Source organism: Plectropomus leopardus, chromosome 5 (genome assembly GCF_026936395.1).
Source record: "Plectropomus leopardus strain MGB_pleo_1.0 chromosome 5, ASM2693639v1, whole genome shotgun sequence".
In the NCBI taxonomy this organism is placed as follows: Eukaryota; Metazoa; Chordata; class Actinopteri; order Perciformes; family Serranidae; genus Plectropomus; species Plectropomus leopardus.
In genome coordinates, this window is record NC_142180.1 from 32,748,112 (window position 1) to 32,764,369 (window position 16,258).

At 38.4% G+C, this 16,258-nt stretch overlaps 1 protein-coding gene across 2 annotated transcripts; it reads right to left on the bottom strand.

The window, feature by feature from the left end:
• Window positions 1-6,298: 6,298 nt before the first annotated feature.
• Window positions 6,299-14,789, bottom strand: spata18 (spermatogenesis associated 18). Of its 2 annotated transcripts, none has more exons than XR_015776667.1 (12): window positions 14,318-14,789; window positions 12,598-12,703; window positions 12,384-12,499; window positions 11,418-11,536; window positions 10,705-10,800; window positions 10,478-10,615; window positions 10,119-10,344; window positions 9,855-10,013; window positions 9,571-9,746; window positions 8,486-8,609; window positions 7,453-7,692; window positions 6,299-7,354 (listed from the first exon to the last, which is right to left on the bottom strand). XR_015776667.1 is itself a non-coding variant. In XM_042512159.2 (12 exons), the coding sequence occupies exons 1-12, from the start codon at window positions 14,402-14,404 to the stop codon at window positions 7,298-7,300; spliced, it is 1,473 nt and encodes a 490-aa protein (XP_042368093.2). In that variant the 5' UTR covers window positions 14,405-14,789; the 3' UTR covers window positions 6,299-7,297. The 2 variants fall into 2 exon arrangements, 1 of the variants encoding a protein (XP_042368093.2); XM_042512159.2 differs by having other exon boundaries at window positions 7,624-7,692.
• Window positions 14,790-16,258: the final 1,469 nt, after the last annotated feature.

Sequence of the window (16,258 nt, forward strand, 5' to 3'; positions counted from 1 at the left end):
CATCCAGATGTGTTTTTACATGGAGCATTCCAGCATCTACGCAGGGCTCCCTTTTGAGGACAAGGAGCTGGTTAAGTTCAGCGCAGTGCACCTCCTGACAAAGCAAACCATGTAATTAAAACACAGATTGACATCTCTGCGTAGCAGCTGTGAGATGTTTCCATCTGAAATGTAAATAGATTTCTCTTCGCCGAGCAGAGCGAAGCCTTCAAATCCCATTGACATCTCGCTGATCGCCGTCCTCCTTGACAAAAAAGAGAAAAGGTCATGAAAGCCACTGAGGCTTTAATGACGTGTTGAAAACAACTCTGTGGAAAATCATGAACCATATCACCTCACTCTGAAATCTGCTTTGGTGTCGCTGCTCTTTTAAGATCATGAAAGAAACATGATTACCGGGCCAGGTCTGGACTGCTCGTTAGAAAACACCTCTGCTGATTTAATGAGGGAAATATTACTGTGTGAACAGAGATGGATGTTTTCTGCACTCCAACTGACCACCAGCACATTTAATTTACAGCTGATGTCTGCAGACGTCAGGAAATAACACGTTTATTAAAGGGACAGTTCACCCCAAAATAAAAAAATACACCTTTTTCCTCTTACCTGTGCTTTTTATGAACCTGGATTGTTTTGGTGTGAGTTATCGAGTACTGGAGATATCGGCTGTAGAGGCACGTGGAACCGAGTCAGTATTTTGAGTCCCTACTCTTTGCACTTGTGCCCCAAGGCAGAACACAAATCCCAAATCCTAAGTCCCAAATCCTAAACAATTTATAATGCTCTTTTCATAAATGTATGCCATTGAACAACAGAGTAGTAATATATATTAACTTTACAAATATCATAATTACCTCTTAAAAATTTGTATTAAACCCCAACTTTATTTAAAGTCTCCTCATGTAATTTTCGACCTTTACGTTTTGCATACCACATTTTTTTCCCCCAAAATGTAGTTTGTGTACAAACAAAATTATCTTTTGTTCTCTCATTTTACTTGATTGGATGCTGTCGGATTGGTTCAAACAAAGTTGATCTGGGAAATTAAGTGTCAACCTGCCAGTCAGTGACTCAGTTATGAGTCATTGGCCTAGTTGCAAACCTTTTTTAAATTTAAATTTATGATTTAAATTTATAAGTCTGACTCAAGTCCACACCTCTGTATTGGCGAGAGGACACACAGACACCTCTATGGCTGATACTGCATCTCCAACACTCAGCAGCTCACATCAAAACAATCTAAATCTAACAACTAGTACTTCAGGAAAGAGGAAAAAATATGTATTTTTTATTTTGGGGTGAACTGCTCCTTTAAGTTATGCTTCCACCATTGTAAGAAACTAACTATTCTGAAGAGAGCACATTAAATTATTAGACTTACAAATATTCTTAATCGACTGTTGCTTGTGATAGCCCAGATGTGCAACTGATGACAGAGCAGGAAAGGAAACTGTCTGGACAGATGTGTGCACTGGGAAAAAGAGCGTCCAAAATCGAAGTCGTTTTTCTTTATTTGATATGATAGTCGTCATAGAGAGGGGAAGGAAGTATTTATCCGTGGTATCTCTGGCAGAGGATTTGGTCACTTGATGTCTGATCTCACTGGAGCTGAGAAGATCAGCGGTCACGCCTGCTTGCTCCTCGGCACCCATTGGGCCGATGCCTGCAGCCACATGACCTCACATGCTCGTTGGTGCCAAGGAAATCGCCCTTGGGTGTTCCAGCGTGGCTGAGAACGGGAATAGAGAGGGTGGGGTCACGTTGTCTGTGTGGTGCACTTACAATCAGTCACACAAAAAACATTGTGTTGATGTATGAGGCCACAGTCATGAGTGTGCTGTCTTTGTCTCTACCCCTGTTTTGTCCCTGCTGTCATAAATCGTGAGGTTCTCCTGTGCAAAACCTGCATCCTGCTCTGTTCCAGATGTGTTTAACGGCCTCTCTGGGCCAAAGGCTGCACTGCCTCTCTTGGAGATACTGAGGCCTCGTCGACTTGCAGTGGCTCATTGACTCCTCTGTTGAATTGTGACTCCATCAGAGGAAAGATTGCCAATCACAGCCGCGGGTGACTGCTAACAAGTATTCATTTTTGTTGGTTGTTTGCGAGGAATATCACTGAGTGCGCCCTCACCTGCCCCATCCATGTACTTTGATTTTCTGCATCCCCTCCACTCACTGTTTTAATATTGCCTTTGATTTACGCACCGCAGCTTGGTCAACCGTAACCGTGTCATCATGTGCGGTGATATACAGCCCCATTAATATTCCCCCTCTGGTCTGGCTGTGGGATCAGGGCGGGTACTCATCACGCTCAACCTGCAGAAACTCAACTCTCGCCAGCTTTGAGCACATTAACAACGTCCTGAGGAAACATCACACGGTCCAGCAGCGTTGAGTCAGGCTTCTGCCACCAAAACTGGAAACTTTGGGTGGATTTGAAGCTCTCGAGTCTGTTTAGGGTGAGCTCCAGCTACTACTGTCTCTTCATGGATTAAGATTTTCCTTCAAGCACCTGCTGAAAGTTGGTGGTTTCATCATTTAGCTACCAGGAGACAGCTTGATCTGGATGTCTCTCTCTGTTAAAGGAAAATACTGAGAGTGAGACGCCACTTTTACACTGCCTGTTCAAGGCACAAATATTGCGCTGTTTTGCTGCCTTGCTTTGTCTGTGTAAGGTACGGGAGGGAGTAACAGTGCTGAAACGGTGTCTGTATAAACAGGACAGGACCATGGGCAGGATGGGTGTCATGTTTTGATGACGTGTTGTGTGCGCGACCCACCGAGGGAGATTTAAAAAGCAGCTGATAGCCGTTAGTGGCTAACTCAAAGAAAAACAGCGCTCGTAAATGGACGCATATTGGAAAAACAGTGAGATTTGGGAGCTCACTACCCTCTGAACAGAGGATGAGATCAGCAGCCATGTCGCACCTATCAGTTTTGTTTTTATTAGTCAACTAATCTAATGACTAATTTGTTGATTATTCTAAATATTTTTATCACTCAATTAATATAACAATTTATCAAAAAGTAAATAGACAAAAATATTTAAATAATTTTATTATTAATTAATTAATTATCTCTTAAAAACAGTGATAATAGTGGTATATTTTAAAATGAGTCTAATTTCCACATTAATGCTGTGTTTTGATATTATTGATAATATTTTTTTTATTATAATAGACCCTATTTTTCAGATGACTTATCAGAAAAATACTGACCGCAAACTCAAAAGACGACTCAAATGACAAATGATTTACGGACTGAAACAACAGTCGCACACTGTGTCTAAATTCTGTGTAACGCTACTTTAAGCAGTTTTCTCGCTCGTGCACCTCCGTTAAAGTAAATGGAAAATATGAAACGGCTGAATAACATCATTAGTTGGTGCATGATGTAAAGTTAGCGCCTTGCAGAAAGTTTGACTACAACAAATAGAAACACATTCGGCCTGTTGACAATCCAAATTTGTCATGCTTTGGTGGGGACAAAAAGTAAACAGGACGTCTACTGTGTCTTGACGAAGCTCTCTGTGATACTGTGTCCGAGCAGTGAAGGTGTACACCTGTGATGTGGAGCTTGCTTTCCGGACTCCATGCTCCGACCAGATGTGGTGTGCTATAATGCAACGGTGAGATGCACATTTTGCGAATCGACGTATTTCCACAATAAGTGACATTTATTATGTCAGTGAGTCGCCCCAGCCCTACGCCAAATAACAGAGATGGGAAAGGATTATAGATGCCATTGTTATTATTTTACAAAGTGCTCTTAATGTGTGTTGTGTCACATGAGGATGATGCTGTTGTGTTAAACGTCGCACCTGTCTGCGTATTTTACTTTTGCGATGCCAGCATGCTATTTAAAATCACACACAGCAGCAGGGCTATGCTGCTGTTGTTTGGCTCTGTGTGAAAATGCAAAGGAGGCATAAAAAAGGGTAGCGGTCCTAAAGCACAGTTTCTGTGTAAAAATGGCTTAGAGTGTCATGATGATGTTTTATTGCATTACTGCCCACAGAAGACACAGATCACAACCCTGTTCGGTCTTCTCTCTCATCTCCATCCATCCACAGTCTGCGGTCACTCTGTCCGTGACCGCAGTCAACCACAACACACCTGAGTAAATAACCCCCCGCCAGGCTCACAGAAGGACAACTGAGCGGAGACACAGTCTTCAGGCTCCCTCCCAGTTGTATCATGGTAGCAGCAGGACCTGGCCTGTGTCCCAGGAGCCAGGACCTCTGTGAACCGCTGCAGATCAGACACTAAGCTCATTGTGTGGGAATGTGATGAGGAGGCATGGCGGAAGTTTCCATGACATGGGTTTCGGCATATTCTACACTTTTTTCTTTTTTTTCCAAATATATTCTCCAAGACTCTGAGCATTGCTGATGCAAGGCTCAACAAAGGATTTTTATGAGGATGTGCCTCTGCCTCTGGAGAACTGGCACAAAAGTTGGTTTGGGGTTTATGTTTACACTGCTGTGACACTGAAATCACAGCACATATTTTTGCATGCTGTGAGTGAAAGTATAACAAGACAAGCAATGCAACTTTTAGCATTTAGGACACTTTGTTCTGGACACAGAATCGCAGTCCAATCTGCATCTTCTAATGTGCCAGACCCACCATGTAATCTATGCATCAGCATTAGCACAGACAGATACTGTTCAGCTGAGCAGCATCACAAGTAGATAAGTATGATTTTCATTAAACCACTAAATAATTCAACTTCCATTCTACTCAGTAATGTTGGACTGCAGTATTATTAACTAAATTAAGAGCACTGTATCTCTATTACACATTACAGAAGGGAGTCAGTGAATGAACCCGTTAAAGCTGTTCTTAATTCTAAATGCATAAACATGGCAGGCAAAAGTCAATGTTTTGTCAATGGTAAGAAACTTTTAAAAATTAATTCATGTATTAAATCTAAATTTTTTGATTACATGTTAAGTATAATATGGTATTAATGTTAAGTTCTGTCCATGTAGATTGACCTAGATGAAATACAAATATATGTATGAAAATATAATATATAAAATATATAAAAAATAAATAACTGGAAATGGTTATCAACCTCTTGTTTAAATGCTCTTAGCATTAATATTCAGCCCATCTTCTTTGTAGCCTTCATATCGTTCCTACTTTACAACCTCAAAGCACATGAACACAACAAAGTCGGAAAAATGGCTTCCCAACTTGGAAACTCCGACCCTCCGACATAACATGAACGCAGCAAAAGACTCAGAGGTTATGGGGGTCTCCTAGAGCTCAGTTTCTGCTCTGTAGAGCAATTTAGAGATTGTAATATATTAGATTTGGTTGGAGGAGTTGGCAGTATAATTGGCTTGCCTGGTGATGCAGGCGGGTGCAGGACGGGGCAAGGCCTAGAGACCTAATTAGATGGCTGCAAAAACTAACAATTTATGAAGGCATCACAACTGGGATGCTGCTGCTGGGATTCCCTCAAGGAGCTCATTCAATTGTAAACATGTTGGTGCACTTGCATACATGGATGATGCACAATGACTAATAAAAGCTATTTTTATATTTCAAAAAGTCCCATCTCAGGGTAAACTTTAGGCTTGAAGCATTTCTTTTCCGTGTTTAATTTATTTGACATTTTGCACTTAAATATTTTATTTGACAGTGTCCAGAAATATCTAAAATGTTGTTACAGATGTTTCCTTTGGTTTTGTGTTAGTAACGCCGGAAAATGGCTTGTTGGCCAAATGTTTAAAAAGCTCACTAATTCTTGAAGAATTTAAGTTGCAGACTGTTGTGCACCTACTGCAGTTTTTAATTCCCAGGCTGACTTTGATGATGGAGTAGTAGCACCATCTAGTGTTTTGAAACAGGGCAGTAGCACTAATCCTGTAATGTCAGAAAATGTAAGTTGAGGATATTATTGAATGTCTACAGTGATAATAATAATTACAATGATAATAATTATGACATATAATATAATGCAATGTAATTTATTATAATATAATGTAATAATAGTTATTAGAATAATTTAAGAGCCCAAAATGCAAGAGAGAAGAGCCTTAATCATTTTAAATATAGTTAACTATAACTGTGTCTCTGCATGTGTTAAAAACTAGTCTACTAAAATTTGGCTGACATTATTGAGTCATTAAATAATTGCTTGGTAAGTAAAGCCACACTTCTAAACAGTGTTTTAAAGAAAACAAAATAGATTTAGAAAAATTCACCCATAGCCATCAAAAAAAGATAAAATTAGCAATTAATAAATAAATAAATAAATAGAAATTAAGACAACTTGGTGCTGCAGGAAACTAAATATGCGTCTTTTATTCTTTTATTCTTAAAAAAAAAATCAATCATAAAAGGCACAGTCCACAAATATATTTGTCACACAACACAAATAATAGATCAGAAATAATCAACACAAATTTATCCTACAAAATTGACTGTAATTTGTAAATTCAAGCCATTATAGGGCAAATTAAACACAGCAGTTCTGCCCATGATTATGTAAGTTGTGATATACAGTACACAAGTTGTAACTGAAAAAATATATAATAAATAGAGATGTCATAGTGAATGCATAAAGACATTTCTAAAAAACAAAAAAACAAGCTACCAGTCCTATTTTAGTACACAATAACTACACTATTCAAAAAAATTATAAAATGTTATTCATGTCATAAATGTATTTTGTGAAGATAAATTATCTTAAACCTTTATTTATCTCAAAGAAATGCCCAGAACATAAAACAACAGCACCAGAAAATAAAAAAAAAATTAGAAAACACAAAAACACAGCAACCACTGATAATAAAAATCACACCGACCAATATCAGTCACTCAAGTACTGGAGGAGCTGAAGTTAGCACTGATCAGTAGCACCATATTGTATGTATGTCCTGCAATATGCCTAAAGATTTCTGCTACATAGATTTTTGGTTAAAAAAAAGTAAAGAGGAGTACCCCTGAAAAATGCACTTTTAAGTTTCAGATTATCTCTACAACACTGTTAGTATTATCTATCTCACACTTAATATAGTAAACTATGCTGACCGCTAAGTTAGCTGCCAGACTGCTTTATCTGTAATATACTCACCTCTAGTTACTCTCACTGTCCCATTAGACTGCCCTCCAACAGTGTAAACTCTGAGCAGCCTTTGGGTGGTACAGTATCTAAGGATTTATTTGCTTTATTTGGTGGAAGCATAAGTGTAACCATGAAGGTAAAATCAGACTTTAAAGTTATTTTCACCGACATCAAAAACAGGTATAAATTTTTGTCGTGTTGACAGAAAGGCCTGAGGTCACAGGCGGCTGGCTGTGAGACGTTCAGGAGACAAGCTTCTTTTGCTGTTAAATGCCTTAAAAAAAAGAGAGAGAAATGTTGACAATATTTACAACTATTCAGTCAAATTAAAAAAAAAATCCAAAAATAAAGCTTTGATTCTGGGGTACATACCCTTAAAGCCACAGATGCGCGTGCATGTTGTTAAGTGGAAAGAGCAATACATCTGAATTTTTTAAATCTGAATTGTGGAAGTAGCCGGGCAACGTTGAAATCAATAAAAGGATGTAATGCCTCTCTTTATATGTTTGTTTGGCTGCACTGCTAAAATTTGTAGAGACTTACAAGACTGCGAGTTGGGCTGAGAGAGCGAGAGCGCACGGGGCTGACACTCCTGCTGCGGCTTCTGCTCCACTGCAAAAACAGACATCAGCAAACACGTGAGACTTTTCATTTTTAGCATTATTCACCAGAGTGCCGGTCCCCAACCTGGGAAGCTTCATGGGGGGTTGCCATGCTTTCTTTGATTTAAGGGGCATAAGAATTCATTTATTTACTTTTAGATATATACAGTAGGCTAATGTTTCAAGATTTCATTCATTTTAAATTGTGAAGGAAACTAATAAAATTCATTATTTTCAAAGTTTAGTCAAGATATATATATGTATATCAAAAACAGACCTAAAAACAGGCTATATTTATAGAGCCTTCACTTCCCATTAAAGAGCTCTGCCCTGCATTTGAAAAGTACACAGTTAAAACAACAAAAGAGCTGGTAGAACAACTGACAAGTACCAGGAGAAAAAAAGCAGTGACCCCCACCCCCTACCCCCAAAAAAGAACCCCATCAAGTTTGTATGATTGTTAAAAATACCTTTTTAAAATACTAAAGTTCCTAAAACTAAAAGGAAAACTAATTTCTGGTGCAATATATGGAAATAATCTGCTCAAAAGTTATCCAAAATGCTGCTTCTACACAAACTTCTTGCAGTAACTGAGTTCATTATTTGGATTAATTGTTGTTGCTCTGTGCTGTTTTTTAATGCATTGAATATATTATTAAATATCCATAAAATATGTCAATTAGTCAAGGTTCATCAGTTTACTCATTGATATAAAAGGTGTCCCACAAGGAAAAAGGCTGGGAGCCATTGCTTCAGAGTTTACTTAAATTAAATCTATGTTTGAAGTATTACACAGTCCGTACCAGAGCACCCCTTCTGGTCACAGCTTCGCCCTTCACCACCACAGCGTCTCCTTCCACCAGAGCCGGCCACACGTGGTACATCACCAGAGGAGCAGTGAACTCGGAGTCATAGCTACGACGATACCTGCAGACAGAGACGGAGGCAAAGAGCGAGGGAGAGCTGAGAATGTGTGTGAGGGAGGCATCTACTGGTAGAGACGGCAAATAACCAAAGTTGACGGGCTGCGGTTCACCGGCTGATGTTTTACGTCCGGGATACTCGTCTTGCTTTGCTTGGGGGGCCACTTTTGTAAAATGACAAAAGCTAAGGGCCAGTCGCAGCAGCTCCATACATGTTTGTAGGATTTTAGGACATTTCTTGGATTGTAGGATGTTTTTAGGATTTTAAGATGTTTCTAGGATTGTAGGACAATTCTCAGACTTGAGGATACTTTTGTTTCCAGGATTTTAGGACGTTTTCAGGATTTTAGGATGTTTCTAGGAATTTAGGACATTTCTCGGCTCTTGGGACATAAAATTTTAGGACATAAAATTTTAAGATTTTTCAGGACTTTAAGACATTTCCAGGAATTTGGGACATTTATAGGCTTTTAGGACAATTCAAGGATTTTGAGATGGTTTTTAGGACTTTGGGACGGCCGGTTTTAGGACATTTCTCGGATTTTTAGATGTTTCTCACATAGGATTTCCGTCGATTTCTAGGATTTTAGGACGCTTTTTGGATTCAAGGGCATAAGAGGCTTAGCGAGAGCCTCTGTAAAGGGGTGCGGGGAATTCTACACTGGCACATTTTTGGATAAACATGCTCTATTTTAAATCTGTTTTATGCACTCTGACACCTTATATACTAAACTATAAAAACAATTCCCAGTGTGAATCACTTTATTTTTATTGTGAAATATAAAATGGTTTGAGGGCCATACGACACAGTACTGTTCAGTATTTCTGTTTCACAGTAATTGTTTGAAAATGTCGCATGAGCCATTAAGTTAAAGTCTTTGTAGTTAAAATGCTCAAATTGTCTGTAAACAAACAGGAGCAGCCCTGATACAGAGTTTAGACACGGTGTTGTGCAGAGGACTGACTTGCTGTCGCTGTAAAGTTCTCCGTCACTGGCAAAGGCCAAGTCAAGCTGAGGGTCCAGTGTCTGCATGGCAAAGGCCACCCTGCATGTCTCCCTGATCAGGGAAGTAATGAGAGCGAAGTCCACCTCTGGCGGGAAAGAGATCCGAGGGTTCACATTCATGGCGTTGATCACATCCTGTAGAGAGGAAACATGCAGACTCATACACCAGCCTTTCTGCATCCAACTACATTCATTTGTTTGTTTACGCTGCAGAGGACACATGAGAGTGTTATGTAGTCTTACGTTGACGCTGGACTGAACGTCATAGAGGTCCAAGTTTCTGACCATGTAATCCACAGCTGCATCCTCCAGAGTTTCTGGCCCAAAATGGGATGTAGACAGCGTCTTTCTCACACGCAGCTTGAACTGACGATAAGCCAGTTTTGCTGTCTTAAAGGATTCCTGAGACATGAAAACAACAGAACAAGAAGTTTTAAAGTAAATTGCTCATTTATATACAACTGTGATTAAAACAAAACAACCACTAGGCTATTACTAGAGTCATACCACGACAGCAATGAAGATGATTTTCTGGACCATCTCTAGATCCACAATGTGGCGTCGGAGCATGGTCTGGGCCTCCAGCCGCTCCACAGCATACAGGTCACTGAAGCGAGATACGAGGCGTGCGTAGCGGGAGGAGTTAGTGAGCTGAGCTCTGGTGGGCGACTCGCTCCTCAAGGGGCTGGAACCGGGCCTCGGCAAAGGGCTCGGAGAACGACTTCTCACCAGCCTGAGAGACAGAAAGAGAGACATAATTTGAGACATTGTTCTGTGCAGCAGCCTCTGTGTGCGTATATGCAGTATTTGAGTATGCAGTATTTGTGTATATGCAGTAGCTGCGTGTTTGTTGGGTGCGGGTTTACCTCTCCTGCAGCATGGCCTTCTCCATGCTCAGAGTAGATACTTCGTCTTTCAGCAAGCGAATCTGCCGCTCATAGTCATAGTCAAGAGTCTCCAGCTTCCTCTTATAAATCTCCACCTGCTCATGTGCGGACCGCAAACTGAAACACAGACACGCTTCACGTCAACAGAGGAGCTCGGCTGTAACCTGCATTGAAAAATGAATGTATTATTTGAATGTGTCACACACTCTGCTTTCAGCTGCAGTATTTCATCCTCAGTGGCCAGCAGAGTGGTCGCTGATTTGCTCTTTGTCTCATCCAGTTGCTTCTGAGCATTGACCAATCTGAAAACAAAATCAGATTTTTTTACACTAGGTGTCATGTGTTTCAGCACGTGTAATTCAGACTTGCAAGGGGAGGGTGTTTAAATAGAAATATGTGCAAGAAACAGTCGCATACATCCCCTTGTGTATGAATGTACTTGTATCCATGTTATTTTTTTCAATTATCCAAAGTCATCTGCAAATTTTCAGACAATGGCCCCCTCGGGCACAAATATGCAAAAGTGGAGAGACACGCAGACTCTGTTGTGGTTTTGCTTCCTTTTGTGTTATTGTTTTGCATGTCTTTGTAGTCTCTTTTTGTGGTTTTGTGTATATTTGAGGTCATTTTTTAGGTGTTTCGTGGGTCATTTTGTGTTTGAGGTAATGTTATGCCATTTGTGGTCTTCTTGTGTCTTCTTGTGGTCGTTTTGAATCTCTTCCTTGTTGGTACATTTTGATTTGTGCGAGGTTAAGCAGTTGAGGTCGAGGGATGCCCCTGACACTTTGGGCCTGTGCCCGTTCATTTGTCTTTCAATGTCCAAACTACATTCAAACATGAGCCTTCAAGTTTAGATAGAAAGTCTGGTTGGCTGTAGTCTGTTTCTCTACGTCTGCTGTCTTTTATCTCTCGGACTCACTCCGCTCTGACGGAGTCCAACTGCAGGCGAGTGGAGCACAGCTGAGTGTCCATCTGCAGCATGTCACTCTCATGGGAGGCAGAGAGCTCCCTGATCCTCATGTCCTTCTCCGCTGAATCCTGAAGACAACAAATGATGATACATTACAAATCATATACAGTAACCACAACACCAGATGGCCATAATAGAGAAAAATGACTTGAATTGGTAAAAAATATTTTGTTGTTTTTTCTACGAAAGAGCACCAGGGCCACGCTGAGGGGAAGAAATGTTAGATTCTGAGAATAAAGCCATAATTTTGCGAGAATAAAATTGTAAATGTGAGAGATTATGAGAATTACATTTTAATTTAATGAAAATAATATCATTCTCTTTCAAGAAAAAAAGTAATAATATTCTGTGAATAAATTTAGGATTTTTACAATATTAACATTGTTGTAGTATTACAGGCATAAACTTGTAATTTAATGAGAATAAAATTATACTATTTAAAAGATCCCAATATTATGTGTATAAATTCTTAATTCTGCTAGATAAAAATCTGTAGTATTATAAGAATGAAGGGATAAAATCTCAAGTTTGTTCACCTAATATTACCACTTATTATTACCACTTTGTTCTTGAAATTGCATGGCTCAAATCTCATCGAATTGGATTTTTCTTGTAAAATTAGGAATTTATTCACATAAAATTCACAAAAAATACTGACTTTTCTCATTAAATTATGACTTAATAAATATTTTTTGCTTGTAAAATTCTGAGTTTATTTGTGAAATATTACAGCATTTTTTCTTGAAATAGTATGACTTTATTCTAATTAAATTCTGATTTTCTTTTTGTAAAATTACATTTAAAAAATTTATTGTAAATTTACATTTTTTTCTTCCTATTCCTATTTCATACTTAATTAAAGTAAATTATTTGTTAATGTAATACTATTATTTAGCTGAGTAACAAGAACTTCACCTGCATGAGCTGTAGACTGGTGTTATCAGTGACTGAGGGCCTCGCCATTGAGAAACAGGTCCCAAGCCACGGCAGCAGCCGCGTTTTCAGAGTGTCCACGCCAGCGTAGTGTCCGCCTGTTTCATGCAGTATATGTTGCAGTGTGTGTTGAGTAGTTCATGAGCCAAGCTGATAAATATTTTTTTAATGAAAACAATCCAAATGCAAAGCCTACCTTCAGCAGCTGTGAGGTTGAGGATGGCGAACAGTTGGCCCTGGATCTTGGCGGTTAGTTCAATCAGCTCACAGCATCTATTTAGATTCTGGTCACAGGAAATAACCTGCGAGGGTAAATATGACAAACAATAAGTGAATAAACAAGACAAATCTTTGCTTTGTGCAGACAAACACAAGTTAATTTCAGACATTATGGTTTCGGAGAATGAATGTAACCGCTCAGTCGGTCAGTATTTACATTCAGAAACAAATCAGCTTTTGCCATCACACAGACGAGTCCCACGGACTCAAACAGACCGAGGAGCTCTTTTGTTCCCAGTTTGTCAACCTATTAAATCAGAGTATTGTTTTTAAGTAGCCTCAGTGTACCTGGGTCGAGCACTGAATGTAATAGGAATGATTTCTTGCACTGCGTCCACTTTTCATAATATCTGATGCGATTTGTAGGGTTTGTAGTATGGTTTTGTTGTTTGGTTAAATATTTATGTGAAATAAATAGGGATATAATACAAATTTTGGATTTCTCTTCTGATCATGAAGTGGAATAAAAAAAAAACATGTAGCATTTAAAATCAAAATGTTAAGGCTTTATCTCATAGGCTTGCCTTTTCCTAATATATTTTCTGTGATAGATAAAGATATAATGGTGTTATTGTGGAATTGTTCATTATAATAATCAAAATTATTTGAGAAAATACATTTATGGATTTCTATTGGTTTTCAAAACCTTTTTTTTACCACTAATTTAATACTATATCTTCATATATATATGGATACTTTTATGGTAATACAGTGTTTTCCATGTATTCCACTGATGACTGTTTTTTTTCCTGGACATTAAATGTCCAAACTTGGACAAAATTGCTCCTAATCCTCAGTAACTGATGTGGGTTCATGGTTGTTGTTGTTGTTGTTGTTGTTGTTGTTGTTGTTGTTGTTGTTTTGCTTAAATTTTAGTCTTAAATATAATACCAAGTGGCATTAAAAAGTCAGAAAAGGTCTTAAACTGAATGTGTCTCAGGCTGTGTGAACCCTGTGACTGTTGAGTGCATTTGTGGAATAAGCTCTAAGTATTTTAAGTTTTGACAAATCAGTTCCACTCCCTCTGACACATGGGCGAAGTTTACTTCAAGCTGTTTCATTTATCCCAAACTATGATTTTTTTCCCCCTGAAGCTGGGTAAGAAAGGACTTGCATCCCTCTCATAGATTTTAAGTCCCTCTGCAAAGGGTTGTTCCGGTGTGCGTCGCCACCAAGCGGATTTCTGCAGGAAGTAGCAGGACGTGAACCATCTGGAAGTAAAAGATCTTTGGAAAAGTCCAACCGTAGCCATGGCGACTGGCGTCCATAGCAACCAAACTCTACCGAGAAATCAATGTCATCTAAATAAGTGCATTCCTTTACTGTAGTGTCTTAAATAATTTCATACATCATCTAATCCACTGTGCGTAAATAGCGTTATCCATAATTAAAATAACAGTGCGCGAAAACTTTTTTTTCGGTGAATAGTGAAAAAAAAAATCACCAGTCGACTGTAGTAAACAAAGCAATTTATAATTTCTAGATGTATCTGTGCAAAGCTTTGATTAAAACTTAAATTTCAGGTGCAGGCAATATGATTTTTAGCCATCATAAAAACAAATATGGAGGCTGACCGGGGACACTGCTGTAGTGCTTTGGTCAGATTTAGGTCGGTCATTACTTATTGATGAACTTACATGGTAGTCTTTGTGCCAGCTCTCCAGCTTGTCCTGTAAGACGCTGTAGGAGGATGTATTGGTCAGTCTCCTCAGCGTGTCGGCCATGTCTGTCCACAATAGGCCCTAACCGATGCGCGGAGGGTTAAAAAAGCCTCAGGAGGCGGACAGCAGCAGCCGCCGGGGGTGTGATCTCCTGTGGGGAGCGCAGTGTTGTAAAAATGCCTGTCCTGGCAGCTCTCTCCACCTACGACACAGATGCCAAGCACCGCCTCAGTTGTGGCAACCAAGCGAAACGAGCCGATAAAGCCCAAGCGCAGCGTTTTGAATATAAATAAGTTGTGAGAGATAAACTACGAGCTGTGCTCGCTCTGTCGCTGCTCCGCTGCGTCTGCTCTCCCGGGATGGAAATACGATTGTAATGTCATCCTGTTAAACGACACCAAAGGCCCGCAGAGGAAACCCTGCGGCTCGGTAACACAGATAACCTGTACTGATGTTTCCTCCCGAGTGGCTGCCTGGGATTAAATCCGATTATAATATTCAGCAGGACATACTAAACTGAAATACACGTGCAGGGAGTGTTGTCAAATCTTAGCACACTTAAAAACATAACAAGTTGCCTAAATTATGTGATCACAATAAGTAATTTTAACAAAAAGCAGACTACTGCAAGCAAGAGGCAAGACATGCTGATACAGATTTTAATATCGGTTCATAAGGTAATAAAAGTAATGATGATAATAATGATAATAATAATAATAATAATAATTCACTTTGATTCTGTCCAGTTTTGTCATTTGTCCCAGAGGGAAATTTGTTTAATTTGTTTAGCAGCAAGTGTAAAAACATAATATTAATTTGTATACAGGGTGACTTGCACCTATGCATGTTCAAACTCCACAGGAGCAGATTCATGTGTCCACCATAACTCCATATGGTCTATAATAATGCAGTGCCTTAAATATGACAATATCTCCTAATAACGTAAACCATTTCTAATGTGTACAGCATGAATAATAATAATAATAATAATAATAACAATTATTATTATTATTATTATTATTATTATTATTATTATTATTATTCAGTTAAAAAATAACAAATTATTAGTAATTGTTTGTTTTTTATGAGGAGGGAAAGGGTGTTGCAAAAAGGGGAGAAGCATGTCAAATCATTTTTTAAGCACCGGGGAGGGACTTTGTGTGTTTTTTGCTTGTTTTGATTTTTTATTTTTGTTTTAGCATAGGGAAGGGGCATAAAAACTTACATATTTTACACATATTACCTATGTTGCTATTTGTATCTGCTTTGTTATTGAAAATGTCATTTTTCACATTGAAACAGTTGTATTTTGCTTTCAGTGGGAGAGAGACACTCCCAAATAATTACAACCATAAAGTAGCCCAGTTATATTGTATTTAGAGAAACTATTGTGTATAAATATTAAAGAAAACCTGTAGGACATTATTATTTAATTTTGTAACATGTACAGTTTATTTTAGTGTATTTTGAATTAATTTATTGTTTCTGTAAATGTAATAAATTGTAAGAACTTTAGATAAAATAATGTTTAAATACATTTTTGATATTTTGGGAAATCAATTTTTTTTTAGTACTTTATCTAATAATTTGATTTTTATATTATTCTTTTCTCATTTTTATACAATGCTGTGATTTTTATGATTTGGGACCGATTATTAAGTGAAAAACAGGTGCTCATACACTTTCAGTTAACAGTAAACCGGCTCCTATTTTTATACTTTTTATTATTATTGCTGCTTATATTTTATTGTTAATTATAACTATGGATATTTTGGATGAGGCACTGAGTATATATTATGGCCCGCTTGGCAGTTTTTACCTATGGAAAATATGAATGGACATGTTTTTCTATTTTGGGATACTTCTCTCATTGGCTAGTTGATCTTGGGATGTACCATCTTTTGTTATCATGGAAAC

Bases quoted from the DNA above. Each gene is read 5' to 3' on its own strand.
- spata18 (XM_042512159.2), bottom strand. From the start codon at position 14,404: ATGGCCGACACGCTGAGGAGACTGACCAATACATCCTCCTACAGCGTC. The intron at 9,747-9,854 runs GTAAGACTACAT...TCCTCTCTACAG, and splicing joins ACGTTCAGTCCAGCGTCAAC to GATGTGATCAACGCCATGAA. The intron at 7,693-8,485 runs GTACGGACTGTG...CTGTTTTTGCAG, and splicing joins TGACCAGAAGGGGTGCTCTG to TGGAGCAGAAGCCGCAGCAG.